Genomic DNA, 21,315 nt, shown 5'->3' on the forward strand with positions numbered 1-21,315 from the left:
AAACTTGTGGAGAGGCTATTTGTGCGTTTTTTTTTACATGACAATTAGTGATCTTGTGTTTAAAACTGTTCCTTTGTCCCTGATAGTAAGCTTTCTCTTTTACACTATGTCAGTACAGGCTCAATATACCTAAATATAGCAAAATAAGTGTTACTGCTCTAAAAAATATGCGCCTGCCGTTTGACTTTTCTATATTTGAAAAGTTAGTATTCGCCCACCTCTAATTTTAACGTACTGATTTCATTGCCAAGTTTGTCGAACTTATTTGTTGGCGCTTACTGGATTCTGTTATCTTGAGTTGCCCGTTTGGATCTGGTGACGCGTACGAGGGTGGAATAACCCTTGCCATTCTCGATAACATCAAGCTGCAACGGCCGCGGATTGAATCATGGACAGTCGGACCTGAATGAGTCACTAGCGTCCTTCGCAATATTATTGTGATAAAAGATAAAGCCGGATAACAGTAGAAATAAACTAATTGGGAGACTCGTCCAATGGGATAAGTATAATATACAACAAAACCAGAGGTGACCGTCTGTGATGGTCTGGGGATATGATATATTGTAAATGAAGCAAGTACAATATTCGCGGCGTTGAAATGAACCTAGAAACAATAAGCGTCCGCCCTGTCAACTGTAGGCAAACACGACAAGTGATAACACTCCCCGGAGAAGGGCACACATAGCACTATATGAAGCGCGCAAATTTGGCCTCGTCCCTTTCCAACGGCGTAGTCGGACCTAACGTCCCGAAAGTGGGTTATCGAAGCGACGATTTCAATAGCGAATATATGTTTCGCCTTTTTGCGGTCGGCCGGACCGTTCACACAAACGGCTAGTGAGCTCACAGGCTTACATATACGCTTCGTGAGAAGGTGCGTTAGTTTCGGCCGCAAGCAGTATGGCGGCCAGAAACGTCTACACGGTGTGCGGGTTCTGCCCTGAGCTGGACTGGAAGCCAACGGCTTTCGTGGGGCCCATCCCGCCCTGCAAGGTGTGCGCCTGGTGCGGAGTGGTTCCCATGAGCGGCTGGCTACTTCCATGCGGCGAGCTGGTGTGTCCGCCCTGTCGCGAGAAGAGAGGAAGCTGTCCTGTGCACGGAACCAAGTTTGCGCAAGACGAGCTCGTAATGACGACGTTCTTGCACCGGCACATGATGCAGCGAAAGGCAAGTGCACAGAATCACCTTTAAACTGGATTTTTTTTTTTCACACTTTATCGCTGAAATGTGGGCGTCTGATCAACGAGAAAAGTTACGTTGACTCTTTGAGTCATTGAAGGTCAACCTTGACTGTAAATGACTGAAAGGCCAACCTTGGCGCTTTGAAGGTCATGAAGTGGCATTTATGAAAAAACAGCTTTAGCGGCTGTATGAGGCACCAGTGCGGGATTCAAACAGTGAAAAAAAAATTACAATTGCGCGCCTGAGGTTGGAAATTGTGGACCATGGTAACGGCAGAAAAACAAATTCCTAGCGCACTGTGGATCTATTTTAGATTTTCTGACAGCATTTCGATGTTCACGCTCTTTAGTGAACGTTGCTCGTAGCTCCTCCAGGCTGCAGCAAAAAAGCTCAATTTTGGCCCCCGGCGACATTGTATTGAGTAAATATTAGTATTTAGGAAAAGTGACTATTTCATTCGAGGACTGAATCGAATGGGACAGTATTGTGTTCCTTTAGAAGGAAGGGTTCAAGTTGCACAATGAAAGAAATAAAGTGGCACAAATTTGGCATGCGTTTCTATAAAAAAAGAAGAAAGAAGAGAAAAAAAAAGACGGCGCGTCTTGCCGTCGAGGCAGTCGTGTGTTTCTATAAACGTCTTCCTTTATGTATGCGTGTTCTGGCAAAAAAAAAAGCATCAAGCTTTCTCAGTTGACTGTTTACAGTCGGCATTGATGTTACTATTTGTGGTAAGCGAGGGAGAGAGAGAGAGAAAGCAAGGACAGGAAAGGCAGGGAGGTCAACCAGAAGAACATCCGGTTTGCTATGCTACACTGGGGGTGGGGGAAAGGGGAATAGAAAGAGCAAAAGGGAGAGAGTGAGTACTGAGTGCGTGTGGGAGGAACATTATGCACAGGGACACTATAAACGGTCTCTTAAGCCGGTGCACTTCAAGTATTGCACTAGTGCACGATTCGCTTTTCGTGACAGTGACGGGTGTGGCCACGGTCCGAGTATCTGACTCGGTGAACAGTCTTAAGTCCAGTCGGTGTAAAGTTTCCCGCAGAGAGAGGCGTTGTACATCGTAGCGGGGGCAGGTACACAATAGGTGCTCGATTGTCTCCTCGCACCCACAGGAATCGCACATCGGGCTCTCAGCCGTTCCCAAACGATAGGAGTATGAGTTCGTGAACGCTACTCCCAGCCACAAGCGTTACATGTTCAATTCAATAGGCGGATCAGTTTACAATGTTTTACGCGACGACTATTATTGCTATATTTAGCTGTACATTTTTTGTACCACTGTTTTCATTGGACCTGTTTGCACATTTTCTTTGTTATACTTTTCTTATAACGTTTCTCTCGGTGCCTTCAAATGAGCCGCTTCTGATCCCGGCTTTTGCACACGTTCTGCTTTTCTTTCCCTTTTATTATTTACGATACGACTTAAGCACCTTTGCTTGCAATCTCCCTTTTTTATTTTGACATTTCTTGTGCAATCACCTCGCACGACAACCTACGGTGTTCATTCCCGTGCACCTGCATTGCATCATATCAGATATATGCGATACATGGCTTGGCACGATAATAACTAAGCACGTGTCTTCGGGCCCCCTGTCATACCTGTTTAACTTATGAAGGGAGGTATTTTCGTAAGCCATGCATTTCCCGACTAAAGCCAGGCCCCAGCCACAAGGTCAAAATAAATGACGTTTGCTTCATAGCCTGTTGGCTTTACATACAGGTTGTCCCACATAATATGAGCCAACGTTTTAAAAATGAAAGGCACTCCGGACGCGAGTTGCACCGAACGCGTAATGTTGGCACTGGCCTAGAGGTACTCAGGCTATTTTTTATTTTCCCCTTAGCTAACGGATTAGTTATGTTTAATGAATTAACTTTTTAAGTATTGGCTACTGACTCCAAGTGTGGTACGCAAATATGTAGAGCACCTTGAGAAACCTCGCAATAAATTGTTTACAACACGATATATCTCACCTGGTCCTTTTTTCCGCGTCCAAAAAAAAAAGCCCGCGAAATATGAAAAAAAAATACCACGTGACGGAGCACTTGCGCACTGTTATTATGCTACTCTCAAGGGTGCGATGGATGAACAAGGTCGGCTGCAGCGACACGTACTGGCCTGCGACAGGGCGTATATGCCCGGTGTAGATATTAGGGGCATGCGGCTCTTATCGCACGACGGTGCGTATGCGTGCGGCTGGCCGAGCGTTGCCGACATTGTTCATCCATCGCACGCTTGAGAGCAGCGCAGTAATAGTGCGCAAGCGCCCCGTCGCCTGGTATATTTTCATATTTCGCGGGGCTTTGGAACGCGGAAAAAAGAACCACGTGAGATATATCGTGTTGGGAACAATTTATTGAGAGGTTTCCCAAGGCGCTCTACAGCTTGGCGGATCACACTTGGGGTCTGCAGCCAATACTTAAAAAGTTGATTCATCAAACATAACTAATCCATTAGTTAAGGGGAAAATAAAAAAAAAATTGCCCGAGTAACTCTAGGCCAGTGCCAACATTATGCATTCGGCTCAACTCGCGTCCGGAGTGCCTTTCAATTTTAAAACTTTGGCTCAAGTTATGTGGGACAACCTGTATATTGTTACGCTGCGCGGCGGAGCCGTGGCAGACCGCTGTATCTCTTCGACGACATCCGCGTGAACGTGTATCCCGGCGCGAGTCTCCAGCTTCCGACAGCAGTCTTCCTCCACCTCCGATCGGCTATCGCCGCTCGCCATCGCCCTACCGTCTCTCACTTTCACCACCATCCCAGCTGGGAAACTAGCTGGTGCGACCGATGGAGGCGAGGTCGTGGGTCGGTCACGTAGTTCTCCGCCTGTCGCCATCCTCAAAAACAAAGTGTGCGTTCGTGTTGATACTTTAAATAGTGATGCCTTAGTGGATGCCGGTGCTGCAGTTTCAGTAATTAGTTTTTTGTTTAAAAGTCGCCTTGGACACAAAGTTATGTTCGCGTGGGACCAAAAGAGTACTTTTCGTGGAGTTGGCGGCGAACCCCGGCGGCCCGTTGGTGTTTGCTCTGCTATAGTGGGTGCTGGTGGACAAGGCTTTCGAAACAAAATTTGTTGTTTTGGAACACACCACTCACAATATTATCCTTGGGATTGACTTTCTTGGTGAATGTGGTGAGATTTTAGATTGTGGGGCTGGTGAAATTTCTCTTCGAAGTCACGTGATGACCCCCATACTAGCAGTATCTGACGGGGACAGGCAGGGAGTATTTTCTCTGTCCCATGATGTCCTTTTACTGGCACAGACTTGCCCTCCGCATCGCTGTCATGGTTTATTCAGCAGCACTCCCTAACATGTTGAAGAAAAATATACTGCTTCATCGATACAATATAGAATGTGTAGATGGTCATGCTTACGTGTGGGCGGTGAACACGTCTTTGGAGCAAGTTTTACTGCCGACAGGGCTCAAGCTGGTCACCTTTGACTCAGAAGCGACTGTCAGTATTGATGCCCTTGACGCTTCTACCGACGCGAGGGCAGCAAATCGCGACTACTTCAAGGAATTCTGCCGCATGACGAACAAGTCGCTATCCTCTTCAGAGCAGAAAGAATTGCAAAAGGTGCTTGTCCGCTATGCGCCACTATTCGATTTCATGCAAGACGGGCATCCAATTTCGCTTCCTGACTCGCGCTCGTAACACGGCATAAACACGGGCCAAGCAATGCCTCTTCGACAGAAGACGTACCACGTGTCTCATGCAGAACGAAAAGTAATCGATAAGGAAGTTCAAGAGATGCTGCGGAAAGGCGTTGTCCAGGAGTCTTGCAGTCTCTGAGCAGCTTCAGCGATACTAGTTACGAAAAGGACAATCCTTGGAGATTCTGTGTTGATTATCGAAGACTTAACGCAGCCACAAAGAACGACGTATACCCTCTGCCACGCATCGACGACGCTATCAATTGTTTTCATGCAGCGTCCGATTTTTTCTACGTTGGCTTACGATCGGAATATTGGCATATACCGATGTACCCAACAGATAAGGAGAAAACTGCCTTTATGACCCCAAATTGACTCTTCGAGTTCAATGTCATGCCTTTCGGTTTATGCAGCGCACGAGCAACCTTTGAAAGGTTTATGGACACCGTACTACGTGTATTGAAATTGGAGATCCGCATGTGCTATCTCGATGACGTAATCATTTTTGGCAAAAGGCAAAACACTCGAATACAATAAGCGACTTGGCGTCGTACTGGGCAACGTACAAAACGCTGGACTGGTTTTAAATTCGAAGAAGTGTCACTTCGGTGAACGTCAGACTCTCGTGTTTGGTTTTCTCGTCGACAAAGATGGCATGCGACCTGGTACTGAAAAGACTGCAGCAGTGCGCGATTTTAGACAACCGCAGACAGCGAAAGACCTCAGAAATTTTCTTGGCCTGTGTTCGTATTTCCGCCGGTTTATAAAGAACTTCGCCCAACTTGCTCACCCGCTTACTTGCCTCCTTCACAAGTAAAATCCGTACGTATGGACCATAGAATGCGAGGACGCGTTCCGTAAGCTGAAGTATTTTCTAACTTCTTGGCCAGTCGTCCGCCATTTCGATCCAGAGGCCATGACTGAGCTACCCACTGATGCTAGCGGTGTGGGACTGGGCGCCGTCCTTTCAACTTCATCATGGGCGCCAGCACTTTGTTGCGTACGCAAGTCGGACACTGACGAGAGAGGAGCGAAATTAGACTGTCGCTGAATTGGAATGCCTCGCAGTAGTCGTCGCCATCGAGAAGTTTCTGCCATATCTCTAGGGTCGCCATTTCAAGCTAGTGACGGATCATCATTCGCTTTGCTGGCTTTTATTGCGGTATCCTTCTGGACGACTGGCACGTTGGGCGTTACGCCTTCAAGAACACAACTTTTCTGTTGGTTACAAGAGCGGTCGGTGACATACCAATGCCGACTGCTTGTCTCGTATCCCGTCGCCACGCTCCACCGCTATAACGACGACGACTTCGACGACTACCTTGCCAGCATTGCATTACCGAGTTTCCTGACGTCAGTACCTTTAAATGAGAACAACGTCGCGATCCTACGCTGATACCCCTATTGGAGGCTGCCCGCACTTCAGGTCAGGCCACGGCATTTACACTATGTGACGGCCTGCATTACAAAAAGAACTCCTCTGTTGAAGGCGCTTCGTTGCTCCAAGTCATTTCCGAACGGCTGCGTACTGCGATCCTTCGCGCCACGCATGATGACATCACATCGGGTCATCTCGGTTTTGCTCGCGCGCTTCATCGCACGCTTTTACTGGCCGGATCTATGGAAAAGCACAAGACAGCACATTGCCAGTTGTCCAGGTTGCCAATGTCATAAGAAGCCGGCGACGCCTCCTGCAGGCTTTATGCGACCAGTGAAACCACCTACTTGGCCATTTGAAAAAGTTGGTATAGACTTGTTTGGCCCCTTTCGCAAGAGCTCTACCAGCCATCGCTGGATTATTGTGTGCCTCGACTACTTGACGCGCTATACTGAGACTGCGGCACTTACCTGTGCTACCACCGCTTATGTGTCACCGCTTTCTGCTTCATTCGGTCATCCTGCGTCGCAGCGTTCCACGTGTTGTTATAATTGACCGTGGACGGCAATTCACCGCCGACGTCGTTGAAGATCTGCTGCGCCCTTTGTGGTTCTACTTATCACCATTAAACGCCATACCACCCACAAGGAAATGGCCTCACCGAACGCACGAATCGTACGCTTACCAACATGTTGTTACTGTGCGTCTCAGCTGATCACAAGAATTGGGATGACGTGCCTACCCTTCATTATTATGATTTGTTTTGAACACATATGCACATATATACAGTTTACAGGAAAGGGAAAGCGAGGAGCAGGCTGCAACTGCCACCGGAAGGGGCACAACGCCTGCCTACTCTTCTGAAGGGAGGTGACAGCAACACCCTTCATCACGTACCCATACAATACAGCCAGCACGAAGTAACCGGGTATGCGCCTTTCTATCTGTTGAATGCCGGCAGTCCCCAAACTTTCTTGGACACAATTCTGCCATTCACACTGAACGAAGACACATCCATTACACAGATATTGTGTCGTGCCGAAGAAGCGCATCGGCTTGCTCGCCTAAGAATACTCTCTTCGCAAGCTTCAACCAAGGCACGCTATGACGCCTCGCATATACCTGTCAGTTTTGTTCCAGCTAGGCGATCACGTTCTACTGTGGACACCTCTACGGAAGAAAGGCCTGTATCGTAAGTTTATCTCAACATCTCAACCTACAGCGGACCATTTGTGATAATCAACTGATTAAGTGACGTCAACTACGTCATAGCAAAACTAACCTCCAATAATCGCCGGTCGCTGAAAACGCAAGTGGTTCATGTCGCCCGCCTGAAGCGCTACCGTGATAGGGTTCCCGAATCAAGCGCTACCAATCATGTGGTTTCCTAACTCGCTCGGCGAGTTAGGAAACAGCAGTATAGATGCGTGTTTAAATATGGACATGCAGACAGAAATAACTGGCCCATCAAATTGTTTTTATAATTTACCTGACTATACGGACGCGGCACATGAAGCGCACCTCACTGTGTAGTTCCTCTATGAGGTAGTAGGGTTCCTCAAAATAAATCTTCGCAATACCGCGTGACAAAGAGGTCTGTCTCGTACATGCCGCTGAAGTGACTATGCATCGAATGGGGAGCTGCGCAAACCTTCAATCGAAGTCAGTTCGTGGAGAGAAGGAAGTTCGACGGCAGAGTTATTTTACGCCACAGTTTTGCGTGTTTTAAAGCATGGCGTAACATGTGGAATTTCTATGTACGGGGTGATCACACTTAAGTTTTATAAAATTCTTTAAAGTCACTCGTGGCAGATAGCACAGTTTCATTCCTTGAATTGGATTATTGAAAGAGGCCGACTTTACTTGCATGGGAAATCGAAATGCATAATCAACGAATTTACGAAAATTCACTAATTGACTTTTTAATTAGTTACTTGAAGGAATACATGATAATTTACGAGTTTTATCTAGTTAGCTTGCAAAGCACATCCACTAGGAACAAATTTCGACGATGGCACGGGTTTCGAGATGTGTGCCATCGAACTCGTCGTAAAAATGCACTGTTGTTCCACTTACTTTTTTTCAACAAAAGCCTCTTTCATGCATTGAAGCTAAAAAGTAACTGGAACGCCCACGTATCTCGTCGCACAATTTGGCAATGAATATCTGGAAACTGGGGTCCTCCTGAAGATTAACTTTAAGTGGATACACCTTGCAATCTCACCTGCTACAATTCGTTACTTGCAAGAAGTGCCGTAATGTAATTAATTAGGAAGGTAATTAGTGGAGTTTTGCTAATTAGCATTATCATCATCATCATCAGCCTGGTTACGCCCACTGCAGGGCAAAGGCCTCTCCCATACTTCTTCAACAACCCCGGTCATGTACTAATTGTGGCCATGCCGTCCCTGCAAGCTTCTTAATCTCATCCGCCCACCTAACTTTCTGCCACTCCCTGCTACGCTTCCCTTCCCTTGGGATCCAGTCCGTAACCCTTAATGACCATCGGTTATCCTCCCTCCTCATTACATGTCCAGCCCATGCCCATTTCTTTTTAATTAGCCTTATATGCGTTTTTATTTCTCGTGCAAGTAACGTCCGTCACATCGAATATTCCAGCTCAAGGATTGGAATTATGTTATTAGTAACAGGTGATTTTTCAAAAATTATGTAAAGCTTACAAACGATTCCATGGTGTATTACCAAATGAATGCACCTCCGGATCCAGTTGATTAAAGGCGCTCAGAAGGAACAGGCGAATGTTGATTTCGACATTTCGGCCGGGGTCTGGCTTTCGTCAGGGAATGCAGGGCTTGCGAAAATGCGCGCTTCCTAAATAAATAGGTGCGACAGGGGGCCTGCGTACACCTGCGTAAGTATTATCACGTGAGGTCAGGTATAGAAAATATTGGTTTATTGATTACAATTTACGCACAATAATATGGAAGAGGTAGAGGAAACAGCCACACAGGTGTGTCTTGAGGTACCCTCAACCCACTTGGTTGCATAAAGCTGCAGAAATTCACGCGCTTTGCAAAATATATAGAACACAGAATACAAGGAAAATTTTGCATATAATTGAAAGACTCAGACCTGAAAGACGGAAAATGACTCTTTTGTACAATAAAGAAAAATGAACTACCAATAAAAGCACTAAAAAGCAAGAGCATTAGAGAACTAAATCAAGACAAAGTCAGGTCGTGCAAATTACAGCTTGCTATGTGGGGGGAATTCAATAGTCTATAGGCAGGCTGTTGCTTAGCATCTGAGAGCAACAGTTTGTTCTAAGACGCGGAACCTCCCATGCTTCTGCTGTGCGTGTATGATAATGGGACTTCACTCAATTGGGCATTTTTACGTTTAACCCTAAAATAATATTCACGCAAGAGTCTGCGGTTATAGACGATATGGGCTTTAGGTGTGCGGTATTTCTCAAACAGGTTTTCAGTATGAGTCAAGTGACTACGCGTGTTATTTTCTTCTGCATTTGTTATAACTTATTCAAGTTGCCCTGAGTTGTGGTACTCCGTACAAGATGTGCATACTTAATATGAGACGTGAACAAAGCATTGTAAATTATTAATTTCACACAGACAGGTAAAGGATGTCTGTTTCGACTTAATACACCCGTTGTACGGCTAGTTTTTGGAGCACCGAGTGTGTATGTTGACCTCAGTGCATAGTGCTTGTAAAATGTGCCCCTGAAACTTCTACCTTGTCTACAATTTCAGTATCTTCGGGCTTAAACGCAAGGGTATGATTCGAAAGCAAAGTAGTAGCTTCGGTGCGAAACATATAACAAATACAACATATATATCTAGTATCATGCAACGAGCACGCAGGGGATTGAACACCATAGGCACCCGTACGATGCGATTGCAAAAGAATTTTGCAAAAAAAAGAGGGGTGCATTGCAAGCTATGGGGCTTAAGCAGTATCAGAAATAATAAAAGGCCAGTAAAGGTAGAAAGTATGCAAAGCCGTGACCGTAAACGATTTTAACTTGAAGTCACTTAGACAAACATAATAAGAAAAGCATAACAAAGAAAATGTGCAAGAGGTTCAGTAAAAACAGTGGTATTAAAAGGTACAACCGTGAGTAAAAGTATACGGACCATAGAGTCTAAAAAAAAAACTAAATTTCTTTGCAATTAGCAAGCATAAACTGAAATTGACGAGTAGTGTGGAAAATTCGGAATGCCAAGTATGGTCTGCAGTCCTCAATTTCAAGTTGCATTCACAGGCTGAGAAAAAAAATCGCCTTGTCACGCATTCCCTCGTCCGTATACTTTTGCTCACGGGCGTACATCTGAACAAAGAACAAAACAATGGTCTCGTAAAACATTTTAAATTGATCCGCTTATTGAATTGAACATTCACTTAGCATAAATAGAAGCGTAAAAACACTTATTCATCTATAAGTGTTTGCTGTAGGCACTGCCTACAGCAAACACTTTTCGCATATAATTGGACGCGCCGCACGTACACGATGTGACCGCTATCATAAGAATACGAAGACGCATATCATCGGCTTTTAGAATTCTCCCATTATGATACGCCAAGGTACCGACAAAAATCGACACTATTGGCATTACAGCGAAGGCCACTAACTGTGGCCAACAGAGGGCATGCAAAAGTGCAGTGTAATAATTATGAAAAAAAAATTAAGAACAGTGGAACAACTAAGCGTTAGTATATATATATATATATATATCTATCTATCTCTCTCTCTCTCTCTATATATATATATATATATACATATATATATATATATATATATATATATATATATATATATATATATATATACAATCTTTTCGCGAGAATGTCTTGTTTCTGTGAGTGTTTCATTTCAACTGACATTCTGTAGATTGTATCGTAAGTGCTAATGGTGTTTCGTTCACCCTGTTTTTTGAGAATTTCCTCTTTATGTTGCGTGTACTGCTATATAGTAGGCTGTGTGTTACACTATATGGTAGAGCACGATGCACGTGGGTTATACAAGAACATTATGTTTAAAGCGTATGTTAGTTGGACAATAGTTGCCACTGACTCGGCAGGTGTAGATTTACTTTATATGAGTCCCTTTTGGGAGCCATATGGAGTAACTCTAGGTGGGTGGCGAGTTCGGCGTCACCAGTGACGCTCGTCGCCCGGGTTGACCTCCCTCGATTGAGGGCTGCAGGTGTAGAATTCTGGGGTTTCACTCGCAAGAACCACGGTCTGATTATTAGGCACGCCGTAGTGGGGGACTCCAGATTAATTTTTACCACCAGGGAATCCTTGACGCACCCCACTGCACGGGACCCGGACGTTTTGGCATTTTGCTTCCCTCAAAATGCGGCCGCCGCGGCCGGAATTTGCAATTCTGCGACCCCGTGCTTAGCAGCGCAATACTGTAGCCGCTAAGCCACCAAGGCAGGTTATAAAAGGGCATAAGTGCATAGGAGCATATATGTAAAGCACTAACTATGCTTGAGACAAGGAACAGTTGGCTACACGTTCATGCACCAACATTTCCGTGTTAATAGGCTACTAAAGAAATAAAGGAAATCTTGAGATTTGTGCTGAAACATAAAAGGCTGCCACTAAGTGCCCGCACCAAAAATTTTCTTTGCTTCAGCTCGAGAAGCGGCATCCAGAGAGACCACCCGCCACTCCGCGAGTCAACTTTTCATGTGTTTGCTTTTCCCGAAACTATCAAAGCGGCGTCCACCGAGCTAGGCCTACTGAGGCTCCCCAAGCTTCGTTCCCTGAGGCCACGCGCCTCGTGCCCGAGCTTCGGAATGGAGCTTCGTACTTCGCGACCCACGTGCTCGCCCTCGCCGCGCTAGGATGGCTAAGCAAACATACAATAACCGAATCAAATGCACATGAAGGGAACGAGCAGTCGAGGGAAGAAATGAATTTGGAAACAGCCTTTGACTCAAGCACTGGAAGAACGATCGAGACTCAGAACATATGGCAGCAAGTAGGGAGGAGGACAAAACCGGCTAACAAGGAAAGCCCTGGAACGGCCGCAAGTGAGACAAGCAATCAACAACCTGGAAGCCAAGCAGAAAGGAGCAACGCGCAAGCCTCAAAGAAACACATTATCGACGCAGCGAACAAGAATAAGTACAGGCCGCCACCACTGCCGGAAGAAGACCAAAAAGTCATATATCCACCCCAAACCGGACTGCAACTATCCAGGTGACCAACAGTAGCAATAACCTATGCCGTAGCCAGGGCAAGCAAGATGAACCCCCAACACTACGGGCAAAAGTTACAACACAAGTGCAATGGAGCCAAAATATCATCACAGCGAACACTCCGGACAGCGACGTCGCTTTCGAAATCCTACCGAACATTAAAACCATCCAGTTGGACGGAACCAACTACAGTCAACAGGGTTGCCAGGTCCAAAATGTGAAAAGTAGCCAAAAAATCTCGGAAAGTAGCCAGAAAAGTAGCCAACTTTGGCCAGATACAGAAATGTAGCCAATAAAGTAGCCACGTTTTGGAAGATGTTGCATTTTTATTTATTGTGTAACTCTGAAGACATTGTCAAAGCCAACGCTGAAAGCTGCTTTTAGTAAATGCAGGAACATACAAAAATATTATGAAACGCGAATAAATGACTACAGCTAACAGCGCTTTGGTCAGCATGTAATATGACTAGAACATTATCACAAATCAGAATCACAGCTGCAGTTCGGGTGTAAATGTTTGAGTCAATCGTGGCAATAATTCGTGGAGGAATGTCAAAGCTCGAGGCATCCTCGAGCGATCGCTTTCGTGATTATTTACGTGCGAGTTGGCGTCTTGGCATCGGACGCGTCGCAGGCCGTTTGTTACGCTGCGCAAAGTGAGATGCCCAGTCGCGTGAAATCTCGCAAAAGTGATCGTATTCCCGAATGCAGCGGTATATTTTCAAGCTGGCAACGCATAAGTGGACCGACTACGCCGAGCGCGCCGGCCGTTGCCATGCGGGTGGCATGTTTACGTTTATACCGCGGCCAGCTGTCCGAGTGTTCGATTTTGGAAACTTCGGACAGCTTCGGGTTGTCTTGGGATCCCAGCTTACGCGACTTCCTGTCAGGACCGGAACTAGCTGGCAGCCCGATGGCAGTCAGAACTCTGAAATCGAAGAAGCCCAAAGCAGGCCTGACGCGGAACATCAATGCGAAGATGGAACACGTTGTGACGTTATTAGTGCGAAATCCTTTGCATGAAATGAAAGTGCGCGAGTAAGATTGACGATGATGATGGTCCATTTGAAAAGATTTCAAGTGCCGTGGTCATGCGTTGGTGTAAATATTTGCTAATGTTGCTGCATAATATGAGCTACACAAGTTTCTACCGAATTTTTACAGTAGTCAAGCTATTTCAATAGTAGCCAAAAAAGTAGCCAAGTAGCCAAGGCAGTTTTTTTCTCGCCAACAGCCTCAAAAAGTAGCCGATTTGGCGCAAAGTAGCCATATCTCAGACTCCATACATCAGACCCCAAACATCAAAACCCTGGCAGAACCGTCAATGGGAGTCATACATGGCCTAATATGAGGAATGACAGCGGAACAACTGATGGAAATGCCGCGAGCAGACGGATACGAAATACTGAGTGCCATAATGCTGGGAAGATCGACTTGAGCCATTATTTATTTTCACGGCCCGCATGTCCCATTCTATGTAAAAGTAGAGGGAGCCCAAACCCGGATCTAACCTTCACAGTGGGAATACCAGGTGGAGTAGATGATACTCGAAGAAACACTGAGAAGCGACCGCCACCTGATACAGATGGAAGTCGCGTACAGGAGAGCGCCCCTCAAATATGCAAGGCAAGAACCATGGACTGGACCACTTTCCGAAAAGAAGGCCCCACACCAACTGCCGAAGTCCTCGAAGAATGGTCCAAATTCATCATGGCAAAGGTAGCGAAGTACACTAAGGAAATTCAGTTGAGCACGGAAATCCCAGCAGTGGACCCCAACCTGCTCCAGCTGTGGAAAGCTCGTAGAAGCCTTATCCGTAGATGAAAAAAAAAAACAGAAACGGAATAGAGCTTTGAAAAAACGCATTGTGCAGCTGACCAAGCAAGCCGAAGAATACGCCGACCAATTAGAAAGGCAAAACTGGAACCAAATATGTGAAAGACTTCAGGCAAGTCTAAGCAACCGCAAGACATGGAATATCCTCAAGTCACTGTTAAACACTATGGAATCAAAAAACAAGTCAAGAAAGAACCTAACGAAGCTCTTCCATAATTACGGACACTCAAAAGACGAAATGTTGGAAGAACTAAAGAAGAAGCTGACAGGAGGCACACAAGCCACATCAACTTCTGAAAAGCATCTAGATTACACAGTAAGCATAAATAAGTAACTCGATCGCCCATTCACACAGGCAGAAATGGACGCGGCACTGGGAAAGCTCATTCGAAACACATCCCCACTCGAAACACATCCCCAGGTAGAAACCGCAGAAACAACAAAATACTTCGAAACCTAAGCAAGAACGTGGCATAACACCTCCTAAATACAATAAACAAAAACTGGGAAAGTGGAACAATTCCAGCAATCTGGAAACACGCGGAGATTATCGTGGTCCCGAAGCCAAACAAGCCACTGGGCACAGGAAAGATGTGACCCATATCCCTAACATCATGCGCAGGCAAGCTGTACGAGCGTATGGTCCTTAACAGACTAACTCCATACATGGAAGAAAATGGGTACATGCCCGACACCATGTATTGATTTTGCCCCCACTTATCGTCTCAAAACATCTTGATGCAACTAAACAAGGACGTCATTTATCATCTAGGTAAGCACATCAAAAGCGCAATCCTGGCCATGGACGTGAAAGGAGCCTTTGACAATGTCTCTCACGAGGCAGTGCTGAAGAATCTCCAGGACACGCACTGTGGTGAAAGAACATACCGCTACATACAAAACTTCCTCACCAGTAGAACAGCGACAGTTGCCCTGGGCAGCCTGAAATCGGACAAGCTTGAAATGGCGAGAAAAGGATCTTCGCAAGGCTCTGTCACCTCTCATCTCCTTTTTAATATAGGCATGCTGAAATTACCGAATATATTGAAAGGAATACAGGGCATAAGACACGTCCTCTATGCAGATGCCATTACCATCTGGACGACAGGCGGATCCCCAGGAACTTAACAGGATGCACTTCAAGAAGCGGATCGTGCGGAGACCTACCTCAAGGCTTGTGGGCGTGCCTGCGCGCCAGAAAAATCCGAGCTTCTCATACTAAAAGCGAGCACCAGAGGAAGGTCGCCATAAGGTGAAATCCGAGAACAAGAACTGTACCTGAATAGGATGCAAATGCCTAAAGTGGAGTCGCTCAGAATCCCCGGCCTACTTATACACAAGGACGGATCTGGCGTTGCCACCCTACCCAAACTGAAGGAAACTGTCCCGCAAGTAGCACACCTGGTACGACGGGTAGCAAACAGAAGACACGGTGTGAAAGAACAAGACGCACTCAGAATCATCCAAGCCCTCGTCATCAGCAGAATCCTCTACGGCACCCCTTATTTAGAACTCAAGAATGCGGAAATCCCAAAAGTGAACGCGCTCATCCGGAAGACCATCAAGATTGCCATAGAAATCTCCGAACGCGCCTCTACAGGGCGACTACTCCGCTTAGGTCTCCAGAACACTTGGGAGGAGTTAGTCGAAGCACACAAAGTCAACCAACTTGAACGTCTCGCACTCACTGAAACAGGTATATAGGGCAACACTCAGAAGAATAGGATATACTGAAGGTATGCAATGGGCGACGGGAAAAGGATGATTCCAGAGACAATTCGAGAGTACATTTCTGTAGCCCCTTTTCCAAGAAATATGAATCCAACCCACTATGAAGGAACAAGAAAAGCTAGAATAGAGACTCTGTGAAAACCTACGGCCCAAATCCTGACACACGATATACCGATGCAGCGAAATATTCGGAAGCTCCAGCGCATGCTGTCAGCGTTGTTGACAGCAAGGACAAAGAGAGAATGGCAGCTAGCATCTTAACAAGAGCAACAGATAGGACAGAAGAAACAGCAATAGCCCTGGCCATCTCAACCTGCGGGGATGGAGCAATACTACTCACTAATTCAGAAGTGGCTTGCCGAAATTTTCAGAAAGGTAGAATCATCAGGAAAGCCCTACAAATCCTCACAACCACAGCAAAGAAGCACCTAACAACATATATATATATATGTTGTTAGAAATATATATATATATATATATATATATATATATATATATATATATATATATATATATATATATATATATATATATATATATATATATATATATATATATATATATATATATATATATATATATATATAGATTGCTTAGACTCCTGGCCACGAGTCTGCTGGGGAATGAGGCAGCCGACACCTCTGCCCGAGTTCACGCTCCCCGAGCTATTTCACAGGACGCGCTAAGTAGGTAAAATGAAGTCCGGAACAAATACACCAATATTTTGCAACACTACAAGCTAGACTGAAGAACTTACCCGCCACCTCAACCCAGTCTAACTAGGGAAGAAGCAGCAACACTTTGGAAATTGCAAAGCAATACCTTCATCCACGGTATCTTACTGCACCGAATTTCTCCCTCTGAGCACTCATACATCAGCAAGTACTCTGATGTCCCAGACACCCTATGTCATATGGTATGGGGATGTGCAGGAAAATATGGCACAGTAGATATCAAACCCCTAAAGGAGGAGCAGTGGGAGGCCAAGCTAACAGACCCGGACCCGAAGAAACAGCGCAGCCTGATAGAACGGGCACGGGAGATGCCCATAGCCGGCGGCTACCTGGAATAAGAAGGCCGCCCACTTAGGGCGCACACTGCGCTTGCTCAGAGTTTACTCTCTCTCTCTCTCTCTCTCTCTCCCAAAAAGGGTAATTGCAGCAGGGATCAAAACGTTACCCGAGCCCCTAAGGCTGCAAAATGCTTGTATATTTGTGCAATACAATTAAATATGAACAGCCAGTTTATTCCAATAAGTATGGGTGCTTCATTTAACGCATAATTTTCTCTTTTTAATGGATGTGTGCGCATCTCAATGTGTATATACATAAAGCAACATCACTTGTAGGAGTAAGTCCGGCAAGTATGAAGACTATAATTTTCACTTTTCATTTTGCTTCTTCGTCTTCATTGAAACATTTACAGAATATATATTAATACTGAGTTTTCGTAAATTATTTGCAGGTCTACTGCTGGAGTACGTGCTGCAACAAAGCGGGGCCGTTGTCTGCTATGCTTGAGCATTATGAAAAAGACTGCCCTTACCGCAGTGGACCGCCACGCTACCAGAAAGGGAATGTAGAGTGTGTTAGACGCCACACGGAACTGAAACACGCTTCAGAGGCAGCACATGAACAAAACGCCCAGGTTGCGCCGGAACTGAGCGGTAACTCCGCGGGTGCGATGGCAAGAAAGGGCGAACCGTTAAAAGACGGCGATGCGGAGCACGGGGATGGCCCTGTCGAAGACAACAGCGCTGTTGGCAGCATCAAGGTATCTCATTCGATCGAGCTTTCCACAACTCACAGTGAACCAGGGGAAGGGATGTACACTTCAATCCATGTCAGCGTGAATACAAGCGCCCTTCATGAGACCGCCACTTCGGGATTCGCGGTTAACGATTCGTGTAGCACGCAATCGAGAAATGCAGTGGAAGAAGGAGCACACGTACGTACGCAGCGAATTTTCAAAAATGAGCATGAGCATGACGACCTCAAAGGTATTCAGCAGTCGAACACCAAGCGAGGAACTGACGGTAAAGCCACTGACGCCGACAACGGTGGCCACGTAGACGAAACTGCCACTTTTTGGGCCCATCCGCGAGTACAGAGTAGCGCTGGTTGCACGAGCGTCGAACGCTGCGAACAAGACACGCACGGTAAAGAAAAGGAAGCGTCGGGCGAGCTTTCAACGAACGCAGTGCCACTGCTTTTGCGTGATGTGCCCGAAACAAAGACCGGACACATAGGTACCTTGCATTCTTTGAAACTTGACTTAGAGACCGCTCTAGCAGCTACGAAAGAATGTATTGAGAAACACCCAGAAGATGTTGCTTCTCTGCGTAAACACGAGGAAATAATCAGAGAGTGCATCTATGAAGTTGGTAACGCCTGCAAGGCAATATTGCAAGCATCTCTTAAAGCATCCGAGTCATGCGAATGGTACGTTGAGAACTACGATCAAGTCAAGAAGAAGACATTGCAGCACGAGTGTTGTTCAGTGGGAAGTTCCTCACCGCTTTATCTCCGTGGATACAACATCAAGCCGAGCGTCCTTCTCCTCAAGAGGAAGGGCATCATTGAGTTTCACGCCGAATTGACTTTGTATAAGGGACTGTACGATGACTTTGTAAGGTGGCCTTTCCAAGAGAGCTGCAAGCTTACCCTACTGCACCCTTCTGATGTCACTAAAAACATCGTCTTCTGTATGACTGGTGCCAATGAGCCGGGGTACATAGCGTACTTGAAACCAAGAGGCATGAAGAATGTGAGCGTTCATGCCAACGAGCACCGCTCACTTAAGGAAATCGAAGAGGAAGGCTTTGCGTCCGATAACAAGCTCCGCTTTAGGTTCGAGGTTTCGAGAGTGTAACACGACAGAGCGTTTCCACCAGCCAACACCTTAGGCCACTCCCTGCTCAAAGTGTACGTGAAGTGAAACTCAAGTTTCGGTGCGGCCTGATTCAAGTGCTTTGCGCGAGAGCTTATGCAAGAATCGAAGACAAATGTTTGTTAACCGAGAAATAAAGTTTCTGGATATGTTTACGCTGATTGACGCGTAACCAAAATAGGGATGCTTAATAAAAAGATGTATTTTTTAGGCTTACATTATTTTTCATTGTTTTACAGAGATACGGCATTCGTTTTTGAGCACGGTGCCGTGGGTTTAATTTCCGGCTACGATGACGAGGATTCCAATAGGGGCGGAATAGGAATAGAACTCATTTGTTACTGATGTATCAGGCGTAGTCGTTTTGACTGAAGGCATGTTTTGCAATTGTGGCAGATAACGCAATTCTATTCCTTGAGTTGGATTACTCAGAGAGGAGGACATAATTTGCACCAGAAATGAAAATGCATAATAGAATAGTTAATAAAAGTTTACATTTTAAGTTTAGGACTAATTTATGACACAAATTGCAATTGGTATTGGTGGTCCACTTATTTTTGTGCTGCAATGCATTCAATATAATTTTGTTTAAATGTAAGCGGTACAACAGCGCATTTAGCGCACTTTGACGGTGCGTATCTCGAACTTTCGTGTCACCCTTAGAACTGATTCCAACTGGGTACGCTTTGCAAATTCACCGGCTACGATTAGTAAATTGCAAAACGTCCCGTAAAATAATTGTTTACAAGTTTTACCAGCGAAATTTTGTTAATTAGTCAATTATGCATTACAACTTATTCTACAAGTAATGTCCGCTTCTTCGAGCAATTCAGCTTTAAGATTACATTAGGCCGTCTTCCACAATCAACTTTTAAAAATTCTGTTCAGCTAAAAAAATAAATATAAGAAACACCTGATACATAATGTGTTCGACAAAAGTCGTTAGCAAATGCATTTACTTTTGTCCAGTGCGATCCATACTTCTGAACTTGCTATCAGCAGAAAGTTTACAGTGCTTAGCGTACAAATAGTGTCATACCAAAAGCTCCAACTCTTATAAAGACAATCTGCAGATTTCAGTGAAAAACACCAACAAAATGGTATAGAATGCGCTAATGAATTTTTGTGAGAACAATGCCACCAGCGACACTTGCAAGTCATTTGCGAATTACATCTGCATCCGGTGTGGCTGCAATCGTTTCGTTATCCGGAAAACGGTGTCTTCACCACAGAGGTAATTGCACGTACTGTCGTTATCAGCATGAAAGGGAACACCGGATTTTTTAAAAAGACCAGTAGGGGCTAAACACAGATATACTTCTGTAAAAGTGGTAAATGAGACTAAAGGTTGAACAAATAATATTGTTGTATATGTGTGTGTGTGTGTCAGAGAGAGAGAGAGAGAGAGAGAGAGAGAGAGAGAGAGAGGGAGGGAGGGAGGGAGGGAGGGAGAGCTCTTTATTGAAAATGCAGATTGTTTAGCCAGCGTATTTTCGCCTACATTATACTCTGCAAGGAATGGGACGACGGAGAGGAAAGGCCCTAGAAGGAGATGGGCAGAAGAAAAAAGGGGAAAAAAATGCAGGTCGTGTGATGTTATCAGCAGTAGGGTAAGTGTCCACTGCGACGAATGTAGACGGTAAATGCAAAAGAATATAAAATCACAGCCTTGATGAGAAGGCATACGTGAGTCATAGTTTAGACAGCAAACCAATTGACTCAATATATAAAAACAAGAAGTCCAGGGCTTTGCGCTGGACTTCTTGAATTATTGTTTTGTAGCAAGTTCCTAGATTTGAACCCGTGCATAACGACTTACGGCGGTTAACAACAACAACAACAACATCAACAACAACAACAACAACAACAACAACAACAACAACAACAACAACAACAACAACAACAACAACAACAACAACAACAACAACAACAACACTGTTCCATTTCGTATTGACGACGACTGTACCTGTTGGACGCTAGCGAAAACTCTCTCCAAAAGTGGTCAAGCCCAAATGTGCATCGTGATACACAAATTAATTATTGTTATATTTTCGTGGGTGCTCTTAACAAGAAGGGTCTAGCATTGACATAATCATGTGGTACTTCTTTTTTTTTGTACAATAGTGCCTTGATGTTTCCTGTACATGCTCCCTTACGCAATATCTCTTGAAGCCTGTAAGGTATATTAAAATAAATAAATAAATAAATAAATAAATAAATAAATAAATAAATAAATAAATAAATAAATAAACATGTTCATCTTTGGGAGACTTGGATCTTGACGTGACTTGAATCTTCGCGAGTCGATCGACTTGCATTTGGAATTCATCAGTGCTAGAGCGACCGCGATGTACGCATTTCTGAACTAAAGGGCGGACTTACATTTAATGTGTCTGTCCAAGCAAAGGGCTCAATAATGTGCTAGATACAACGAAGCGCTTCGT

At 45.1% G+C, this 21,315-nt stretch overlaps 1 protein-coding gene across 1 annotated transcript; it reads left to right on the forward strand.

Moving 5' to 3' along the window:
• The first annotated feature begins 733 nt into the window (after positions 1–733).
• LOC135899316 (uncharacterized) lies at positions 734–19,089 on the forward strand. The gene is made up of 2 exons (XM_065428553.1): positions 734–1,167; positions 17,447–19,089. Exons 1-2 carry the CDS (start codon positions 901–903, stop codon positions 18,851–18,853), a joined length of 1,674 nt encoding a protein of 557 aa, XP_065284625.1. The 5' UTR covers positions 734–900; the 3' UTR covers positions 18,854–19,089.
• Positions 19,090–21,315: the final 2,226 nt, after the last annotated feature.

The sequence above is a fragment of the Dermacentor albipictus genome, chromosome 1 (genome assembly GCF_038994185.2).
Source record: "Dermacentor albipictus isolate Rhodes 1998 colony chromosome 1, USDA_Dalb.pri_finalv2, whole genome shotgun sequence".
In the NCBI taxonomy this organism is placed as follows: Eukaryota; Metazoa; Arthropoda; class Arachnida; order Ixodida; family Ixodidae; genus Dermacentor; species Dermacentor albipictus.